This window comes from Misgurnus anguillicaudatus, chromosome 3 (genome assembly GCF_027580225.2).
Source record: "Misgurnus anguillicaudatus chromosome 3, ASM2758022v2, whole genome shotgun sequence".
In the NCBI taxonomy this organism is placed as follows: Eukaryota; Metazoa; Chordata; class Actinopteri; order Cypriniformes; family Cobitidae; genus Misgurnus; species Misgurnus anguillicaudatus.
Genome location: NC_073339.2, coordinates 5,802,763 through 5,819,492, shown reverse-complemented (window position 1 = coordinate 5,819,492; position 16,730 = coordinate 5,802,763). Strand labels below are relative to the sequence as shown.

General features: G+C 35.1%; 1 protein-coding gene across 2 annotated transcripts in view; it reads right to left on the bottom strand.

The window, feature by feature from the left end:
* Window positions 1-16,730, bottom strand: part of LOC129443956 (NLR family CARD domain-containing protein 3-like) — a 36,416-nt gene that overhangs the window by 15,726 nt on the left and 3,960 nt on the right. The window contains exon 5 of one of the 2 annotated variants that reach the window (XM_073860191.1): window positions 12,356-14,165. In XM_073860191.1, coding sequence (XP_073716292.1) covers window positions 12,356-14,165 — 1,810 coding nt within the window. Of the gene's footprint in view, window positions 1-12,355; window positions 14,166-16,730 lie in introns of those variants that run through there. The other variant, XM_073860190.1, reaches the window with a different exon arrangement.

Below are 16,730 nucleotides of genomic sequence, written 5' to 3'. Positions count from 1 at the left end.
AGTCATAATGACAAATAATCAAGATCAAATAACCTATTAAACACAAATAATTTAATCATGGCTGGATTGAGTTTCGATTTCACAGCATCTGATGTTAGTTAGTTTAATAAACTCTGAACAAACTGACTGAGTGGAGCGCGTGCACAACCGCTATATAAAGTCTTCATCGATGGAGCTCCGATATTACAGTTCACCATGGCAGCAGCAAATGATAAAGAGATATGCAAGTTACTGAACCTAATATTCATTTTCACGTAGATGCAATCCCACTGACATAAAAAGAACATGCCAGCAGATAAGAATGAAATCTAAAAGCATAGTTAAATCAGGTACAGTAAACCCTGTAAACCGGAAGTTGTGGTCGACTTTACTTCCGTGTTGTGATGGACTAAAACAGAATATTACACACGGAAAATAGTGGGTGTGGCTTGTGTTTTACACTATGATTTGATTTGATATAGAAAAGTAGGCATTTCATTTAGAAATGGAATTAGACCAGGCGTGTCAAACATACGGCCCACAAAGGTGTCCAATCCGGCCCGCATGATGATTTATACAGTTTTATTAAATATGAAATACATATTTTAAAAACCCTTTCAGGCGGGTGTGTAGTTCGTTTTTAATATGAGAGACTTGCGGAAAGCAGCAAAACGGGGAACATAGACTAACACGATGCCCAAAAATCTTGCTGTTTTATTGTTACCGCTCCGCTAAAGATCCACTGATTCCGGTAATCCACTTAGTGTTTTCCCGCCCGCTCCGCAGCATCTCTGTGCCCACTCTCTGCCTGGAGAGCGAAGACGATAGTCTCCGAAGTTCGTTGCATTATAGGTAGATTCATTACATTATATCAGTTGTTAAACCGCAGAATTAGTAATTTGGAAGTTTGTTTATGTATTTCTTCCGGTAATGATTTGCTGTTGGTGTTCTAAACGTGCTAACAACTTAGCAAGCAAACATCAAAATAGCCTCATTCTTAGTATTAACGTTACAAAACTTGTCTAATCGATTTAATGTTCCCGATCAGATCCACATTAATATAAACACTAAATTTGCTGTTGTTGGCACTTTGTAGACAAAAACTACACTGAAAAAACGAACTTTTTGGTGTAGTAATATTTATTAGATTAACTGTCATAATTTCTACATAATAATATTAACATTTATTGAGAACTAGATTTTCCTAAGTAAAATGATGATAAATACACAATTAATTCATGTAAAAAATTAACTGTGTGGGAATAGTAAGTCTTATTAGATATTTTCTTGTATTATTTAAGTAAAATTTACTTACATTTATTTGCACATGTTGTAAGGAATACCCACAATTATTTGCGCCTGATAATTTTTATTTTTTAAGCTTTATCACAGAATAAGAACTGATAAGAACTTTAACTACTTAAATATTTGTTAGCAAAATGTCAAAAAGGTTTAAGCTCTTATATTATTGATGATGTTTTGTTGTAAATAATAATTTTGTGAAGTCACCGTTCAGGTGATCAGTGTTTCTTTACATGAACCCTGTTCAGAACATGGTATTGTAATTTTCTCCACAGTGCTGATAATACATGTCAGAAACACAGTTTGTGTGCGTTTCTGTTCCGAATCAAGTTTATTCAATGACTGACTTGTTGTCAGTCATGAATTTTGCGTTATAATGCCATTTATAACACTAAAAATAACTAGGTCCATAGGAATATGTTAAAGAAAACAACAAACAGAAAATAAGATTTATTTAATATTATTAGGACAGTAATGCTTCAATTTTCAAAAAAACCCTCATAGACTTTACCTAAACGATTAAAATAAATCTAACTTTTAAATAAAATAATTAAGTAACATTTAATTAATTATTTAACATATGTTTTATCATGCAATTTTGAGTAAATTTTATTTGATTTTAGTAGGTAAGTTTTACTTATAAAAAAGCAGTAAATTTTACTTAAAAAAAGTTCGTGCAAATTGTTACGAGGATTTTTTAAAGTAAATTTTACAAGTTGTTTTTTTCAGTGTACCCGTCTCATAACATGGTAAAACTTTTTTTTAAATCGTGGCCACGAATTAGCAATTCGTTCCCACGAATTATTAAATCGTGGCCACGTTTTAGTAATTCGTTCCCTCGTTTAAGCTAAATCGTGCCCACGTTTTAGTAATTCGTTCCCTCGTTTAAGCTAAATCGTGCCCACGTTTTAGTAATTCGTTCCCTCGTTTAAGTTCACGTTTTATTAAGTAAAATCGTGGCCACGTTTTATGAATTAGTGCCCAGAATTTCATTTAAACCATCGGGACATTAACACAATGCTAACACATCTATTAAAAGATCAAATTCACTATACACATTATTAATGACGCATACTAAATGCAGTATTATAAATTCCTGCCAAAAATTTCATTAAAATCATCGGAATAGTGACGCTTATCGCAGCGCAATGCATTAATACATTAATATTAAGGATAAAATTCATACACCTTATGGCTCGTGTATATATACAGTTTCATTAACTCCTTCCCAGAATTTCATAAAAAACATTGGGACATAACGTGAGCTAACGCATTTATACAGTGCTATATAAGGATCAAATTCATACATCTTGGGTCTTAAACCATTTTATTCATTCCTGCCCGGAATAATAAAAAAAACATAGGGACATTAACATGATGCTTAATGCATAAATATAGTGCTATTTAAAGATCAAGTTTACTATATACTTTATTAATGAGTCATACTTTATATACAGTTTTATTAATTCCTGTGCAGAATAAAAAAAAACTTAACACAACCTTAGAGACATTAACATGACGCTTAATGCATGCTAATGCATTAAATACAGTGCTATTAAGATCAAAATCACCATATACCTTATTAATAAGTCATATACATATTCTGTTTTATTTATTCCTGGCCAGAATTAAAAAACATATTGGGACATTAACGTGACGCAGTAATTAATTAAACTAAATAATTCAGTGGTTAAATAAAATATCACTAAAATAAAATAACTTAATAAAATCTCTTTATTTCCCTTGGGTGATTTTTTTAGTTGGACAAACCAAAATAAATGACTAAAAATAAACAGAAATTTTGTGTAAAATGTACAGATATTATTTAGGTGTATACATCAAATAAAATAAGTATTTAACTAACAGATTATTTCTAATAAATATCCTTAATATTTGTTGTAATTGCCGCATACAAAATGCAGTTTTATAAATTCCTGCCCAGAATTTCATTAAAATCATTGGAACATGCTTATCGCAGCTCAATGCATTAATATGAAATTCATACACCTTATGGGTCGTGTGTATACAGTTTTATTAACTCCTGCCCAGAATTTCATGAAAAAAACATTGGGACATTAACGTGAGCTGATTCATTGATACAGTGCTAAGGATCAAATTTATACACCTTGGGTCTTATACAGTTTTATTAATTTGTGCCCAGTAGGCTATTAAAAAGTAGGGACATTAATGTGATGCAAATATATTCCAAAGAAAAGTGAATGGTTTATAATGGCATTAAGGAATAATGCAAAAGAAGTTAAATTAAGGCTTTTCAACCTAAGGCCAGTGGATTTTGTACAGATGTAAATTTGTGTGTATAATATGTACAGTATGAGTGTGACCTTATGAAATGTAGTTTTCACAGAGCTGTGTGTTTCTTGAGTTTTCTTGCTGAACAAACTAATTAATTTTTTTTGTTTAGTTAATATTAACACAATTATCAGCACACTAAGGTTTAAAAAAATTATCCGGCCCTCACATCATGGGGTTATTTACCATCCGGCCCTCAGCCTAAAATGAGTTTGACACCCCTGCATTAGACAGTTGGAGGGGGTGGAGTTAACGCCCAAGCCGTCTAACTGAGACAGGGGTAGCTGCAGCTTGGAGTAATGGGCGTGGCAAGAGGTATGGGCGTGACAAGAGGTAGGGGCGTGGTAAGAGGTTTCTCATTGGTCAAATGAGCTTCCTTCTGGCAACTGTGTTGGCCAATCAGCAATAACCATAGTTACACGTCATTTCCTTTAGACGGAAAGAAGGCGGCGGAGTAATACATGTGCAATATAATTTGTTGGTCTCTTTGCTTGACATCTGTCAGCTTTGGTAATTATTTAATTGTTGTTGACACACACATGTTACGGTGAGAAGAATTAATGACTGCATTTGCATCGAAGACATCAAGGGCCCTATCTTGCACCCAGCGCAAGTGACTTTGTCAGTGACGCATGTATCATTTCGTATTTTGCACTGGCGCACAGCGGGTTTTTCCCTCCACAGACGCACGTCGGCAAACTAGGGAATGATCTTGCGCTCCCTGGGCGGTTCAGCGCAAAAAAGGAGGCGTGCTCCGGCGCAAACCATCTCTTATGCTATTTTGCCGTTTCAAAAAACAATTGCGCTACTAACCAAAAAAAACTAGTCTAAAGTCAGTGGCGCGTTGCGCATGGTTCATTATGCTATTTTAAGGGCGCATGCTTGACCATAATGTATAGCGTGCACAACGCGCATTGCTTATCTAATCTACACAGGTGCAACAGTTATTTTTGCAAATCATAAATTGTTACAATAAAAAAATATAAGATAAGGGAAATCATTAAATCATAAATTGTTACAATAAAATGTCCTCCTGTTATGCTGGCAAGCTTGGGATCCCCCCGTCTCCTGACATCATTGTAGTGCTTGGCGCAGCTGATGAGACAATTGCGGCTATTTCCTCTCACGCCTGTTTAACCGACGCTGATTTGGGCGGGTTTCTCCCATCCCCATACAAAACAACTTCTCTGTCTTTGACTGCTCTTACAAGAACGTCGGTCTCCTCGGCTGTAAACCGCTCCTGGCGTGCGCCTGTCAAATCCGTCATAATAATAGCAACCCGCCATGGAACTTGCGCCCTTGCGTTTAAAGGGAATGTTGGATAGCGTTCTGGTTTATTTGACGTTACGCCCAAACCACACCTATGAATAATGAACCTACTTCAGACCAACCCCTTATTGATTTGCGCCCGGCGCAAGACTTATTTCTCCCGCCGGGAAAATAGCAACAGCACCCAAGATCCGCCCACAAAGTCACTTGCGCTTTGCGCTTCGGACTTGCGTTTCAGATCGTTAAAATAGGGCCCCAAGAGTCTGAGATTTATATTGATGTCCGTTCTGTGCTCTCAGTGTTTTAGACTTTGTGAATATCACAAGATACATTTGCAAAGCCACTGACTTCGCGCGGTTCGTTATGAAGGAGGTCTTCACTGCGCGTTCTATTCTGATAGAGAGTTTGATGGTTTTTGTTCTATGGACTGCTACTACACAGGAAAATCCCCAGTGTTAAATTAACTCTACCAGTGTTAAATCAACACTATTTGGTGTTTATATAATCCACACCAAGATCGGTGTTAAAAAGACTGGTGTTAAAAATAGAACTCTGAATCAGTGTTAAAGTTAATGAAATAATGAAGTGATGATTAAGACATTAATGGTGAACACCTGCTGGTCATTCAAATCAATTACATTTTGGACATTTTCCTGTCTCTAAATTTTTATTTTGATGACTCGTTTTCTGGAGAAAATACTAAAATAATAAAGAAAGACAAATTATTAAATGCAATAGATGAATACTGTTGGGTGTATGCCTCCAAAAGCTGCAATCTTTCACGTTTGCCTCTCTATCAGCATCTCTGTTTGAAAAATAAAATGATAACTTGCAGAGTTATTTTCTAATTGGATAAGTTTAACTTCTAAACAGCTGTCAGAATAAAATACAAGTGCTCAACTATTCCAGCATCCACACGCGTGATTTACTGGACAAATCTTCTTTCTGACATGATGTCTCACAAGTCAAATAGACATTTATCACAAAATGTATCACATTAAATTTTAAGTTTGTGTTTGTTATGAGTTCATTTGAAGTCACCATTATTGTGATTAGTGTTTCCTTTAGTTAGGCATTTGTCTCTTGACCTTCATTGATCTGACTCTCCTCTTTTAGCAATAGCAACAGTGTTTTAGTAAGACCACTTGTTCATTGCTTCATGTCCAGGGAAGCCCTTCCAGACCTTCTCAGATTGATTATTTTTATTATATTCTCCTCTATAAATCATTGAAACATTTGATCACAAATTAATTATAAAGAAACAGGCATATAAAAAAGCTCTATGCAAATGACATTGTATTGAATAAGACTGCCGTCATGCTTTAGTGTTTTTTTTTTATTTTGCTTTGTTGTATTTTGCTTAAGAGAGACTTCATGATTTCTGATACAAATCTCAACAATGGTGACAGTAAATGGTAAGAAAGTTGCACAATTTTTGTCATGTTGCAATGCATGATGGGATTTATGAATGAGTTTATACAATCCTGGTACCCAGCATGCATTGTGGCATGAAGCTTTGTTGTTGATTGTCACCATGATTGTGTTTTATAGGCTGATTGTTGATGTCTCAGTGTGTCTGACTTACACCACAGTTTAGATTTGGGTAAACAATATTTAACTCTTCAGGGTATGTGGACTTTTACAGCACTGTTGGATTTCATGGGAGCCTCACAGGATTGCCGGAACATAAATTAACACTTATATTCGGCGATTACTTTTTTGTGATATCATTGAATCCAAAGACTTATATTTTCATACTAATTAACTTAGTAACAGTTATAGACTTCATTTCTCTCATCTTCCTCTGCTTTAACAGATGTGTTTTATAAACACACTGCCACAATGAGCAAAAGAAAACTAACACTAAACTTCAAGACCCAAGTACCCAACTAAAGGAAACACTAATCGGAGCAATGGTGACTTACTTTATTAACCAGATTTACAGCAGTTCTTTAGAAGTTACACCTATCATCCATGTAACTCTGCAAGCAAGTTGTAATTTTAGTTTTCAAACAGAGATGATGATAGTGTTCATTAAACTCTAGGCATTTTATCTATTGCATTTAATAATTTGGCTTTCTTCCTCATTTTAGTATTACTTTCTCCAGAAAAAGAGTCAACAAAATAAACATTTTAAGACAGAAACAATTCCAAAATTGAGTTGATTTGACACGGAATGACCAGCAGGTGTTCACTATTAATAACTCAATCACTTCATTATCTTATTAACTTTAACACCGATTTAGTGTTTTTTAACACCAATCTCGGTGTGGATTATATAAACACCGAGCAGTGTTAATTTAACACTGGGGATTTTGCTGTGTATAGGATGAATCAGTGAAGGAATTAGTTTTGACTTAGAACACAAGTCTTTGATGACAAATTCAATTGACGTTTAAAAAAATTAATTGTAAAAATGAATACTGAATAAATGTTTTTTTTTTTTTTTTTGATAAAATGGTGTTTGTTTTGCTTAATTGATTAATGTCATCTAAAAGAAGTTTATTAAACTGTTTTTACTGTATTTTGTAATTATATAGTCAGTGTTTGATCAAACACGTATATATGTATGCCTTTATACAGCAAAAACCTTTGCTGTACCATTATTATAAAAATAACATTACTTTTAGTTTGTATGTACTTTAAATGAAAGTACAAAATTAGTTTAACTTTAAAAGTGTCAGGAGACATTTTTAACTTTAAAATAAGAATTCGTTTTTTAATTATTTTTAATTTTATTTTTAAGTTTAAAGGGGACACATTATGAGATTTTTTTTAAGATGAAAACTAAGTCTAAAAAAGGTCTGAGCAAAAGTGTGCCGTTTTGGGTGTGTCATTTAAAATGCAAATGAGCGGATGAAGTGCAAACACTGATTGCAATGATGGTGGTTTGTTGCTACTGAAACTCAATTGTGCTGTGAAATATTTTATCTCTCTCTTTCTCTCCCTACTAAATGGTTGTGCTGTGGTTGGATAGTGCAGATAAAGGGGGCGGTAATATCCTATTCTGACATCACAATAAGGGCCAAATTACAATGACCTATTTTTCACATGCTTGCAGAAAATGGTTTACCAAAACTAAGTTACTGTGTTGATCTTTTTCACATTTTCTAGGTTGATAGAAGCACTGGGGACACAATTATAGCACTTAAACATGGAAAAAGTCTGATTTTCATAATATGTCCCCTTTAAGTACAGACATTTCAAGTGTAATGCAATAAAAACGATGAATACAAAGCTCAAAATGTCTAAATCAGAGAATAACAATAACAAGTATAAAATGAACAATACAAATAAATACAAAAATAAAAGTTTATGAATCAGGGTGTTATAGATATTTCAAAAACTTTTTGTTTTGTGATCTCATGTTTGAAAGGGTTTCAAAGTATACTGTGAGATCAGTCTAATAAAAGGTAATATTTAAAAGGGTTTCTTTTATTTGTCTTATGCATATAAAATAAACTTCGCCAAAATAATTTTGTTTTTCAGAAAAATATGAGTTTTGGAAACAAAGTAAAATGTGAGGTTCTAAATTCTAACTCTATGGGGTGGTTTCCCGGACAGGAATTAGACTAGTCCTAGACCAAAATAAATGTAAGAGCTGTCCAAACTGAAAACATCTTGCACTGAGATATCTTTAAATACACCAGTGCCCTTTGTTTTGCTTGAAAATGCACATAAGTAATGTTTTTAGTAGGGCATGTTTGTTAAAACTAGTTATATTTCCTAATTAAACTAAGGCCTAGTCCTGGCTTAAGATAATCCCTGTCTGGGAAACCACCCCTAGGAGTTTAAATTTTAGGAATATCTATTTGAAAGTCACTCCAAAATTAAATAGAAGAGGGGCAATACAAAATAAATGTTTAATATCTTCAAGTGATGTGTTACAAAAAGTTAATTTATCACAAACAGTATGAATGTTTTTTTAAAGGGGACATATTATGAGATTTTTTTTAAGATGAAAACTAAGTCTAAAATAGGTCTGAGCAAAAGTGTGCCGTTTTGGGTGTGTCATTTAAAATGCAAATGAGCGGATGAAGTGCAACCACTGATCACAATGATGGTGGTTTGTTGCAATTGAAACTCTATTGTGCTGTGAAATATTTTATCTCTCTCTTTCTCTCCATACTAAATGGTTGTGCTGTGGTTGGATAGTGCAGATAAAGGGGGCGGTATTACCTTATTCTGACATCACAATAGGAGCCAAATTACAATGACCTATTTTTTCACATGCTTGCAGAAAATGGTTTACCAAAACTAAGTTACTGGGTTGATCTTCTTCACATTATCTAGGTTGATAGAAGCACTGGGGACACAATTATAGCACTTAAACATGGAAAAAGTCAGATTTTCGTAATATGTTCCCTTTAATGATTGATCCTTAAAAAAGTCGCGGCGGCGATGACGTCATGTAACCCGCGTCATACAGAAGGTTTCGAAGGTAACGTACTTTTGAATGTATTCCATCATTATTGCTATTTTTACAGTGAAAGAAAATTATTTTGTCTTTTATAATTATTGTGTAATAGTGATTAAGTTTATGGCTCGCTTTTATGTGGATCAGGAAGCTTTTCGCATTCAATTGAAAAGACCTTACGGCATGCCCCATTCCTCATGGCACGCCCCATTTCTTTCCAACCTCATGGCACGCCCATTGCTTCAGTCTGCAGTTACCTCTACTTGGAGAAACTGACATCATCTGAGAATGATCGCCACAAGAGGGCGGAAGTACATTTTCAGATTTTGATTTAAGTTTATGAGGAGGTAACATGCATTTTTTTTTATAATATCTTAAGCCCTGAATACACTGCACGGTTTTTGGCTGTCCCAGACAAAAGATTGCCATCGTGAAACAATCGTCGCGATTTCTGTGATCGTGACTCTTTATCGGTGGTCCTATGACGAACAGTGAGAGAGGTTTAAAGACTGCCGTTTTCCTGGTCTTGTGTCCAAAGATGCCCTACGATAATTTTCAGACAGTGTCAAGTTATTTAATACTTCGTACATAAACTGCTCCAAACTTGACATAGAGCTTAGTCAGTCATAGACACAGGAACAACTTAAAACACTTCTCTTCAATCCTCAATAAACTTTTTACAATCTTGATTGTTGTTTGATTTCACATCCACTTACAGACACATGATTAGAATGCAATTTAACATGATTAGATGATTCCAACATAATTAGATAATTCCAACATGATTAGATGATTCCAACATGATTTGATTCCAACATGATCAGATGATTTCACATATCACATTCACTCAATGTCCATTCATTTTGAGCCCGGTTAGTAGATTCAGTTCGATAAACAGTGGTTTGGCTCTTAATTTAGTTTTGGTTTAGGTTGATAACCTTTAACAAAACAGAAAACAGAACAAAATGCTTAAATTACACGTATTTTTAGCTCATGCGCTAACAAAGCATACACAAAAATAGTTGTATTTTTTAAATACATTTACAGTGCACAATGTAACATAGTATCGACATTCATAAAAAATGTGCTTTAGTATAGATTTATCTCTCAACAGCGCACAAGCCAGCACCCATCTGAATATATATAAGCATTTTGATCATCTCTTTCCCAGCATTTAATTTAATTAATATCATTTAAAAGACTTGTCCTACACTCTAAAAAAATCCGTAAAAAAACTGACAAAGTACTGTGTAAATATGAAGGAATTTTCCGTATTTATGTTTTACAGGCATTTATCTGTTTTTTTAATAACATGTTGCATTATGGGTGCAATAACCCCTGCTGCAATCTTTCACTTTTGCCTCTCTATCACCATCTCTGTTTGAAACCTAAAATTACAACTAGCTTGCAGAGTTATTTTCTAACATGGATGATGTTTAACTTCTAAACAAATGCTGTCAGAACAAGATACAAGTGTTAAACTATTCCAGCATTGACACATGTGATTTAGTAGACAAATCTTCTTTCTGGTGTGACGTGTAAGTCAAATGGATATTTACCACAACATTTATCACATTAAATCTACAGTTTGTGTTTGTTTTAGATTCATTTAAAGTCACCACTATGGTGATTAGTGTTCCCTTTAGTTAGGCTTTTGTCCCTTGACCTTCACAGAACGGACTCTTTTTAGCATTGCAACAGCATTTTTGCTTGTAGCTATTGCAACTTGTTTGTTGTTTGAGGAAGCAGAATTGTGTATGTTCTCATCTAAGCTTGATTGTTGTTATGTTATGCTGCCTAACATTTAAACATGAAATGATAAAATAAGAATAAAGAACTGAAATGTATAAGAGTGAAACTCTATGCTGATCTAAAAACACTGTATTGAATAAGATGGCTGCATATGTGTCAGCTGTGGTTTTTGCTTCAGGGACATCAACACTTTGGATACAAATCTCAACAATGGTGAGAGTAAATGTTAGGAAAGAGTATTCTACAATCCTGGTACCCAGCATGCATTGCGACATGAAGCTTTGTTGTTGATTGTCACCATTGTTGCGTTTCATAGTCAGATTGAAGTGTCCCCAAAGGCCACGGAAAATGCTCTGCAAATCCACGGACAGTGCTCCACAAATCCACAGAATGTTCAGTTTTTGAATAAACGGAAATTCTGTAAACATAACGGAAAAAGTGCCGGTAATTTTCTGCCAGGACATTATCCGTTTTTTTACCGATTATTTTTTTAGAGTGTACCATCAGCGTCTCAGATTGACTTAATCCTCAATGTACATCGTATCAGCATTTTGGTGTCTTCATTCGCCCATAACACTTCTCAGTCACGTACTCCTTTCTTTAAAGAACACGTTTCATAATCCGACACTCGCTGTTCTTTTACTTTTTAAGTAAGTGCTTTCTGTCTGCGTTCGGCGTTTACCGTGTCATCATCGTACAGTCTACATGCTTGTCGTACCCAAGTTTAAACCATCCATGTCGCAATAATTAATAATCTTATAGGAGTGCAAAAATCCTGCTGTGTATTCCGTGCTTTACACAGATAAATTGTTTATAATGAACACTGCATTATAACATTAAAAAATCAGAATTGTCAGTTTTGAGTTCATTGGGATTTTACAAGTTTAATTATGATGTAACATCAATCTTTAACAGTTAAACTTCATCTTTATACCCACTGAAAATATAGTTATGTAAATTATATTGCATTTCTGTCAAGAGATCCTGCAAAAAGTTACACAGTGCACCTTTAATTTATATTTTAAAGGCTTATTATTATGGTTTCGTATGTCTCTGTAATGTGGAACAATGTTGGAAATGTTACATGTAGTATTCTTTCTTATCCCTGAAACCATTATCAGATGCCCCCCTCCCCAGTATATAGACTATAATAAATTAATATCCTAAACGTATCATAAATGTGCGACTAGACTAGATTAAATGAATGACTACTAGTCAACAAGTAAAATCTTTGTGGAGGGCATCCCTAGCATTAATTACTACAATTCTATAAAATGTGACTTTCTTATTAAAACAAAATCAGGAGATCTCAAGAAAATCACTCACTTAGCTTGTCTGCAGCATTTTACAGCTGGGATCAGTCTGATGTAGTTTGCAGGTGATGTTTTGTACATCTTCATGTCGAACTCATCCATCACCTCATCTGACATCAGCAGTATGTAGGTCAACACTGAACACATTGAAGCTGAGAGTTCTCTTCCTGAATGATCACCTGAACTCAGGTATCGCTGGATTTCCTCATGTAATGATTTGTCTTTTAGCTCAAGTAGGCAGTAATATAAATTAACTGAAGTTTCAGCTGGGATGTTGTGGTTTTGTAATTGTTTAATGTGCTCTTTAACTTTTGTGATGCTCTCTGTGCTGTTCACAGTGACATTAAACAGACCGTTCAGCAGTTTCTGATTGGATTCCAGTGAAATGCCCAACAGAAACCTCAAGAAAAGGTCAAAATGTCCTCTCTTACTTTTCATCGCTTTATCAACAGCATTCTTCAGTAAGTCATGCAGAGTAACTTTGTGAAGAAACTTTTTAAAGAAGAACTGAATTTCATGATTGTAGAAAAACTGAAGCTCCTCCAGGTTCTTGTTCAGGTAGCTCATGAACACATGTAGTGCAGCAAGGAACTCTTGAACACTCAGATGTACAAAACAGAAGACCTTCATCTCATGAAGTCCAGCTTCTTTCTTAAAGATCTCAGTGAGCATTCCTGTGGACTCAGGTGTGTCTTCATTCACATCAATACCACACTTTTTCAGCTCTTTCTCATAAAACATTGTGTTTCCCTTCTTTAGCTGTTCAAAAGCTAGCTTGGCCAATTTTAAAATCTTTGTTTTATTTGAATCCAACAACTTTGCATAGTTTCTTTCAATGTCTTCATCATGTTTCCTGTTCTTCATGTTCATCTGTATTATAAGGAAGTGAATGTACATTTCAGTGAGTGTTGTGGGAATCTCCTCAGTCTTGTTTTTAGTGAGAGTTTCCAGAAGAACAATAGCTGTAATCCAACAGAAGACAGGAATGTGGCACATGATGTAAAGACTACGAGATGTTTTGATGTGTGAGATAATTCTGGAGGCTTGAGACTCATCTGATATTCTCTTTCTGAAGTACTCTTCCTTCTGTTGATCAGTGAATCCTCGCACCTCTGTGAACAAACCTACAAACTCTGAAGGGATTTGATTGGCTGCTGCTGGTCGGGAGGTCACCCAGACAAGAGCTGATGGAAGCAGATGACCTTTCACCAGATTTGTGAACAATTCATCTACAGATGATCTTTCCTCAACATCATTCAGTATTTCGCATCCAAAATTTAAAGGCAATCGACTCTCATCAAGTCCATCAAAAATAAGTGCAAGATTACACTTCTTATGTAGATTTGTTATATCAATATCTTTCAGATCAGGATAAAATTTACTCAGAAACTGGTGAAGACTGATCTCATTAACTTTAATCATATTAATCGCCCGGAATGGAAACAGGAACATGGCATCTATATCTTGATTTGCTTTTCCTTCAGCCCAGTCCAGGATGAACTTGTGTACAGAGACAGTTTTTCCAATGCCAGCGATGCCTTTGGTCAATACAATCTTTTTATTTGTCGTTCTTTGTCTCAGTGAATTGAATATATCATTGCAGTGGATTGGTCTGTCCTGTTGTTTTTTACTCTTGAAAGCTTCGTCAATCTGTAAAATCTCATGTTCTTCATTGACTCCTTTAATATCACCTTCTGTGATAAAGAGCTCTGTGTAAACATCTTTCAGATATGTTTCTTCTTCCTTTTTGACATCAAAAATACGCTGTGCTTTGTCTTTCATGTTGGCTTTGTGACTTTTCAAAAAATGCATTAAGTCCTCTGTCATTAAAAAAGCAATACATATGGTCAGGAAAAACAAAAAAAACGAATATTTTTTCACATTGGCATAACCATCATCAGTATTAAAGAGCAACTTTAGTCCGATTCGTGGTTTTACATTTCCTTTGGTGTGTAAGTGCATATTAGTACATGTTTACGATATGCAAAAGGTATAAACCCAAAGTAAACGATGACGCGAGTTATCGTCTCCAACTTAAATCTCTTTTCTTGGACTACAACAAACACACGGATTGTAGGCAACAGTTTACTTCCTGGGCCTGTTGACGTGGACACGATGGTCATTATCATAATTCCTCCCGCTTCTGACTGACAGCCTGTAAATTAAAGGCAGGGTATCTGATATGATCCTGAAGCATTTTTAATTATGCTGGTTAAAAGTCTCCTCACATCCTGATAGCAATCACTATAAGGCTGTTTACACTTGGCAGTAACATGTGTTTTCGTTGATCGGATCACAAGTGGACGACGTTAATGCCAGGTGTAAATGGTGTTCAAAACGTTTTGAGCTCGTCCACTTTCGACCACTTTCAACCACATCCAGAGGTGGTCGAAACCACTTTCGATCGGATCGCTTTGGAGTTGCGGAACGCACATGTGGTTGAATGCGTTCGAACAGCCACACGCGACCGCCTTCTCTCCGCCCATTTATCTAATCTGAGGTATTAAACACAAGTTTTACGTCTTTTATGACTTCTGGCGTGAACATTCGGTGAACAGCGCTATTTTTAGCCTTTCATTGATAAAACTAAGCGGCTGATCTCCGCAGTTTCGTTTTGAAAGCGTGTGAAAGTTGCGCGATCCTATTTCATCAATTGCGCTGAAAATTCAAAGAAAGCTCTTACATACTCATGTACAAAACACTGTGCAGCATGTTTACTTGCTAAACAAGCAGTGCACTCCGACATAATATTAGTTTGCCTCCATATAAACTCATAATTACTCCCGCTCGGGTTTGAATGACAGCAGAGAGACTCGCCCACCGTCTCACACAGACCACCCCCTCATAGTATTCAGCACAGAAGCGGTCAAAAGTGGACAAAAGAGACGGATTTAAATACCAGGTGTAAACGTAATGTGTCTCTCTCGTCCACTTGTGATCCGATCGATGAAAACACATCTTAATACCAAGTGTAAACAGCCCCTAAGTTAAGTTGTTTAAATGTATTTGTAGAAATTTATGCACAGTAAAATCCCCAGTGTTAAATTAACACTGCTCGGTGTCCATATAATCCACACCAAGATTGGTGTTAAAAAAACACTCAATCAGTGTTAAAGTTAATAAGATAATGAAGTGATTGAGTCATTAGTAGTGAACACCTGCTGGTCATTCCGTGTCAAATCAACTCAATTTTGGAATTGTTCCTGTCTTAAATTTTTTATTTTGTTGACTCTTTTTCTGTAGAAAGTAATACTAAAATGAGGAAGAAGGCCAAATTATTAAATGCAATAGATGAAATCCCCATAGTTAAATGAACAATATCATCATCTCTGTTTGAAAACTAAAATTACAACTTGCTTGCAGAGTTACATGGATGATAGGTTTAACTTCTAAAGAACTGCTGAAAATCTGGTTAATAAAGTAAGTCACCATTGCTCCGTTTAGTGTTTCCTTTAGTTGGGTACTTGGGTCTTGAAGTTTGGTGTTAGTTTTCTTCTGCTCATTGTGGCAGTGTGTTTATAAAACACATCTGTTAAAGCAGAGGAAGATGAGAGAAGTGAAGTCTATAACATATACTATGTTAATTAGTAAGAAAGTATAAGTCTTGGGATTCAATGATATCATAAAAAAGTAATCACTAAATATAAGTGTTTAATTTATGTTCTGCTAACCCTGTGAAGCTCCCATGAAATCCAACAGTGCTGTAAAAGTCCACATACCCTGAAGAGTTAAATATTGTTTACCCAAATCTAATCCGTGGTGTAAGTCAGACACACTGAGACATCAACAATCAGCCTATAAAACACAATCATGGTGACAATCAACAACAAAGCCTCATGCTGCAATGAATGCTGGGTACCAGGATTGTAGAAAACTCATTCATAAATCCCATCATGCATTGCGACATGACAAATTTTTTTCCATTAACTGTCACCATTGTTGAGATTTGTATCAGAAATCATGAAGTCTCTCTTAAGCAAAAAACAACAACAACAAAAAACACACTAAAGCATTACGGCAGTCTCATTCAATACAATGTCATTTGCATAGAGCTTTTCTATATGCCTGTTTCTTTATAATTAATTTGTGATCAAATGTTTCAATGATTTGTAGAGTAGAATAAAATAAAAATAAAGTGAGATGGTCTGGAAGGTTTTCCCCTTACATGAAGCAATGAACAAGTGCTTTTACTAAAACACTGTTGCTATTGTTAAAAGAGGAGAGTTAGAACTGTGAAGGTCAAGGGACAAATGCCTAACTAAAGGAAACGTTAATCACAATAATGGTGACTTCAAATGAACTCATAACAAACACAAACTTAAGATTTAATGTGATACATTCTGTGATAAATGTCTATTTGACTTGTGAGACATCGCGTCAGAAAGAAG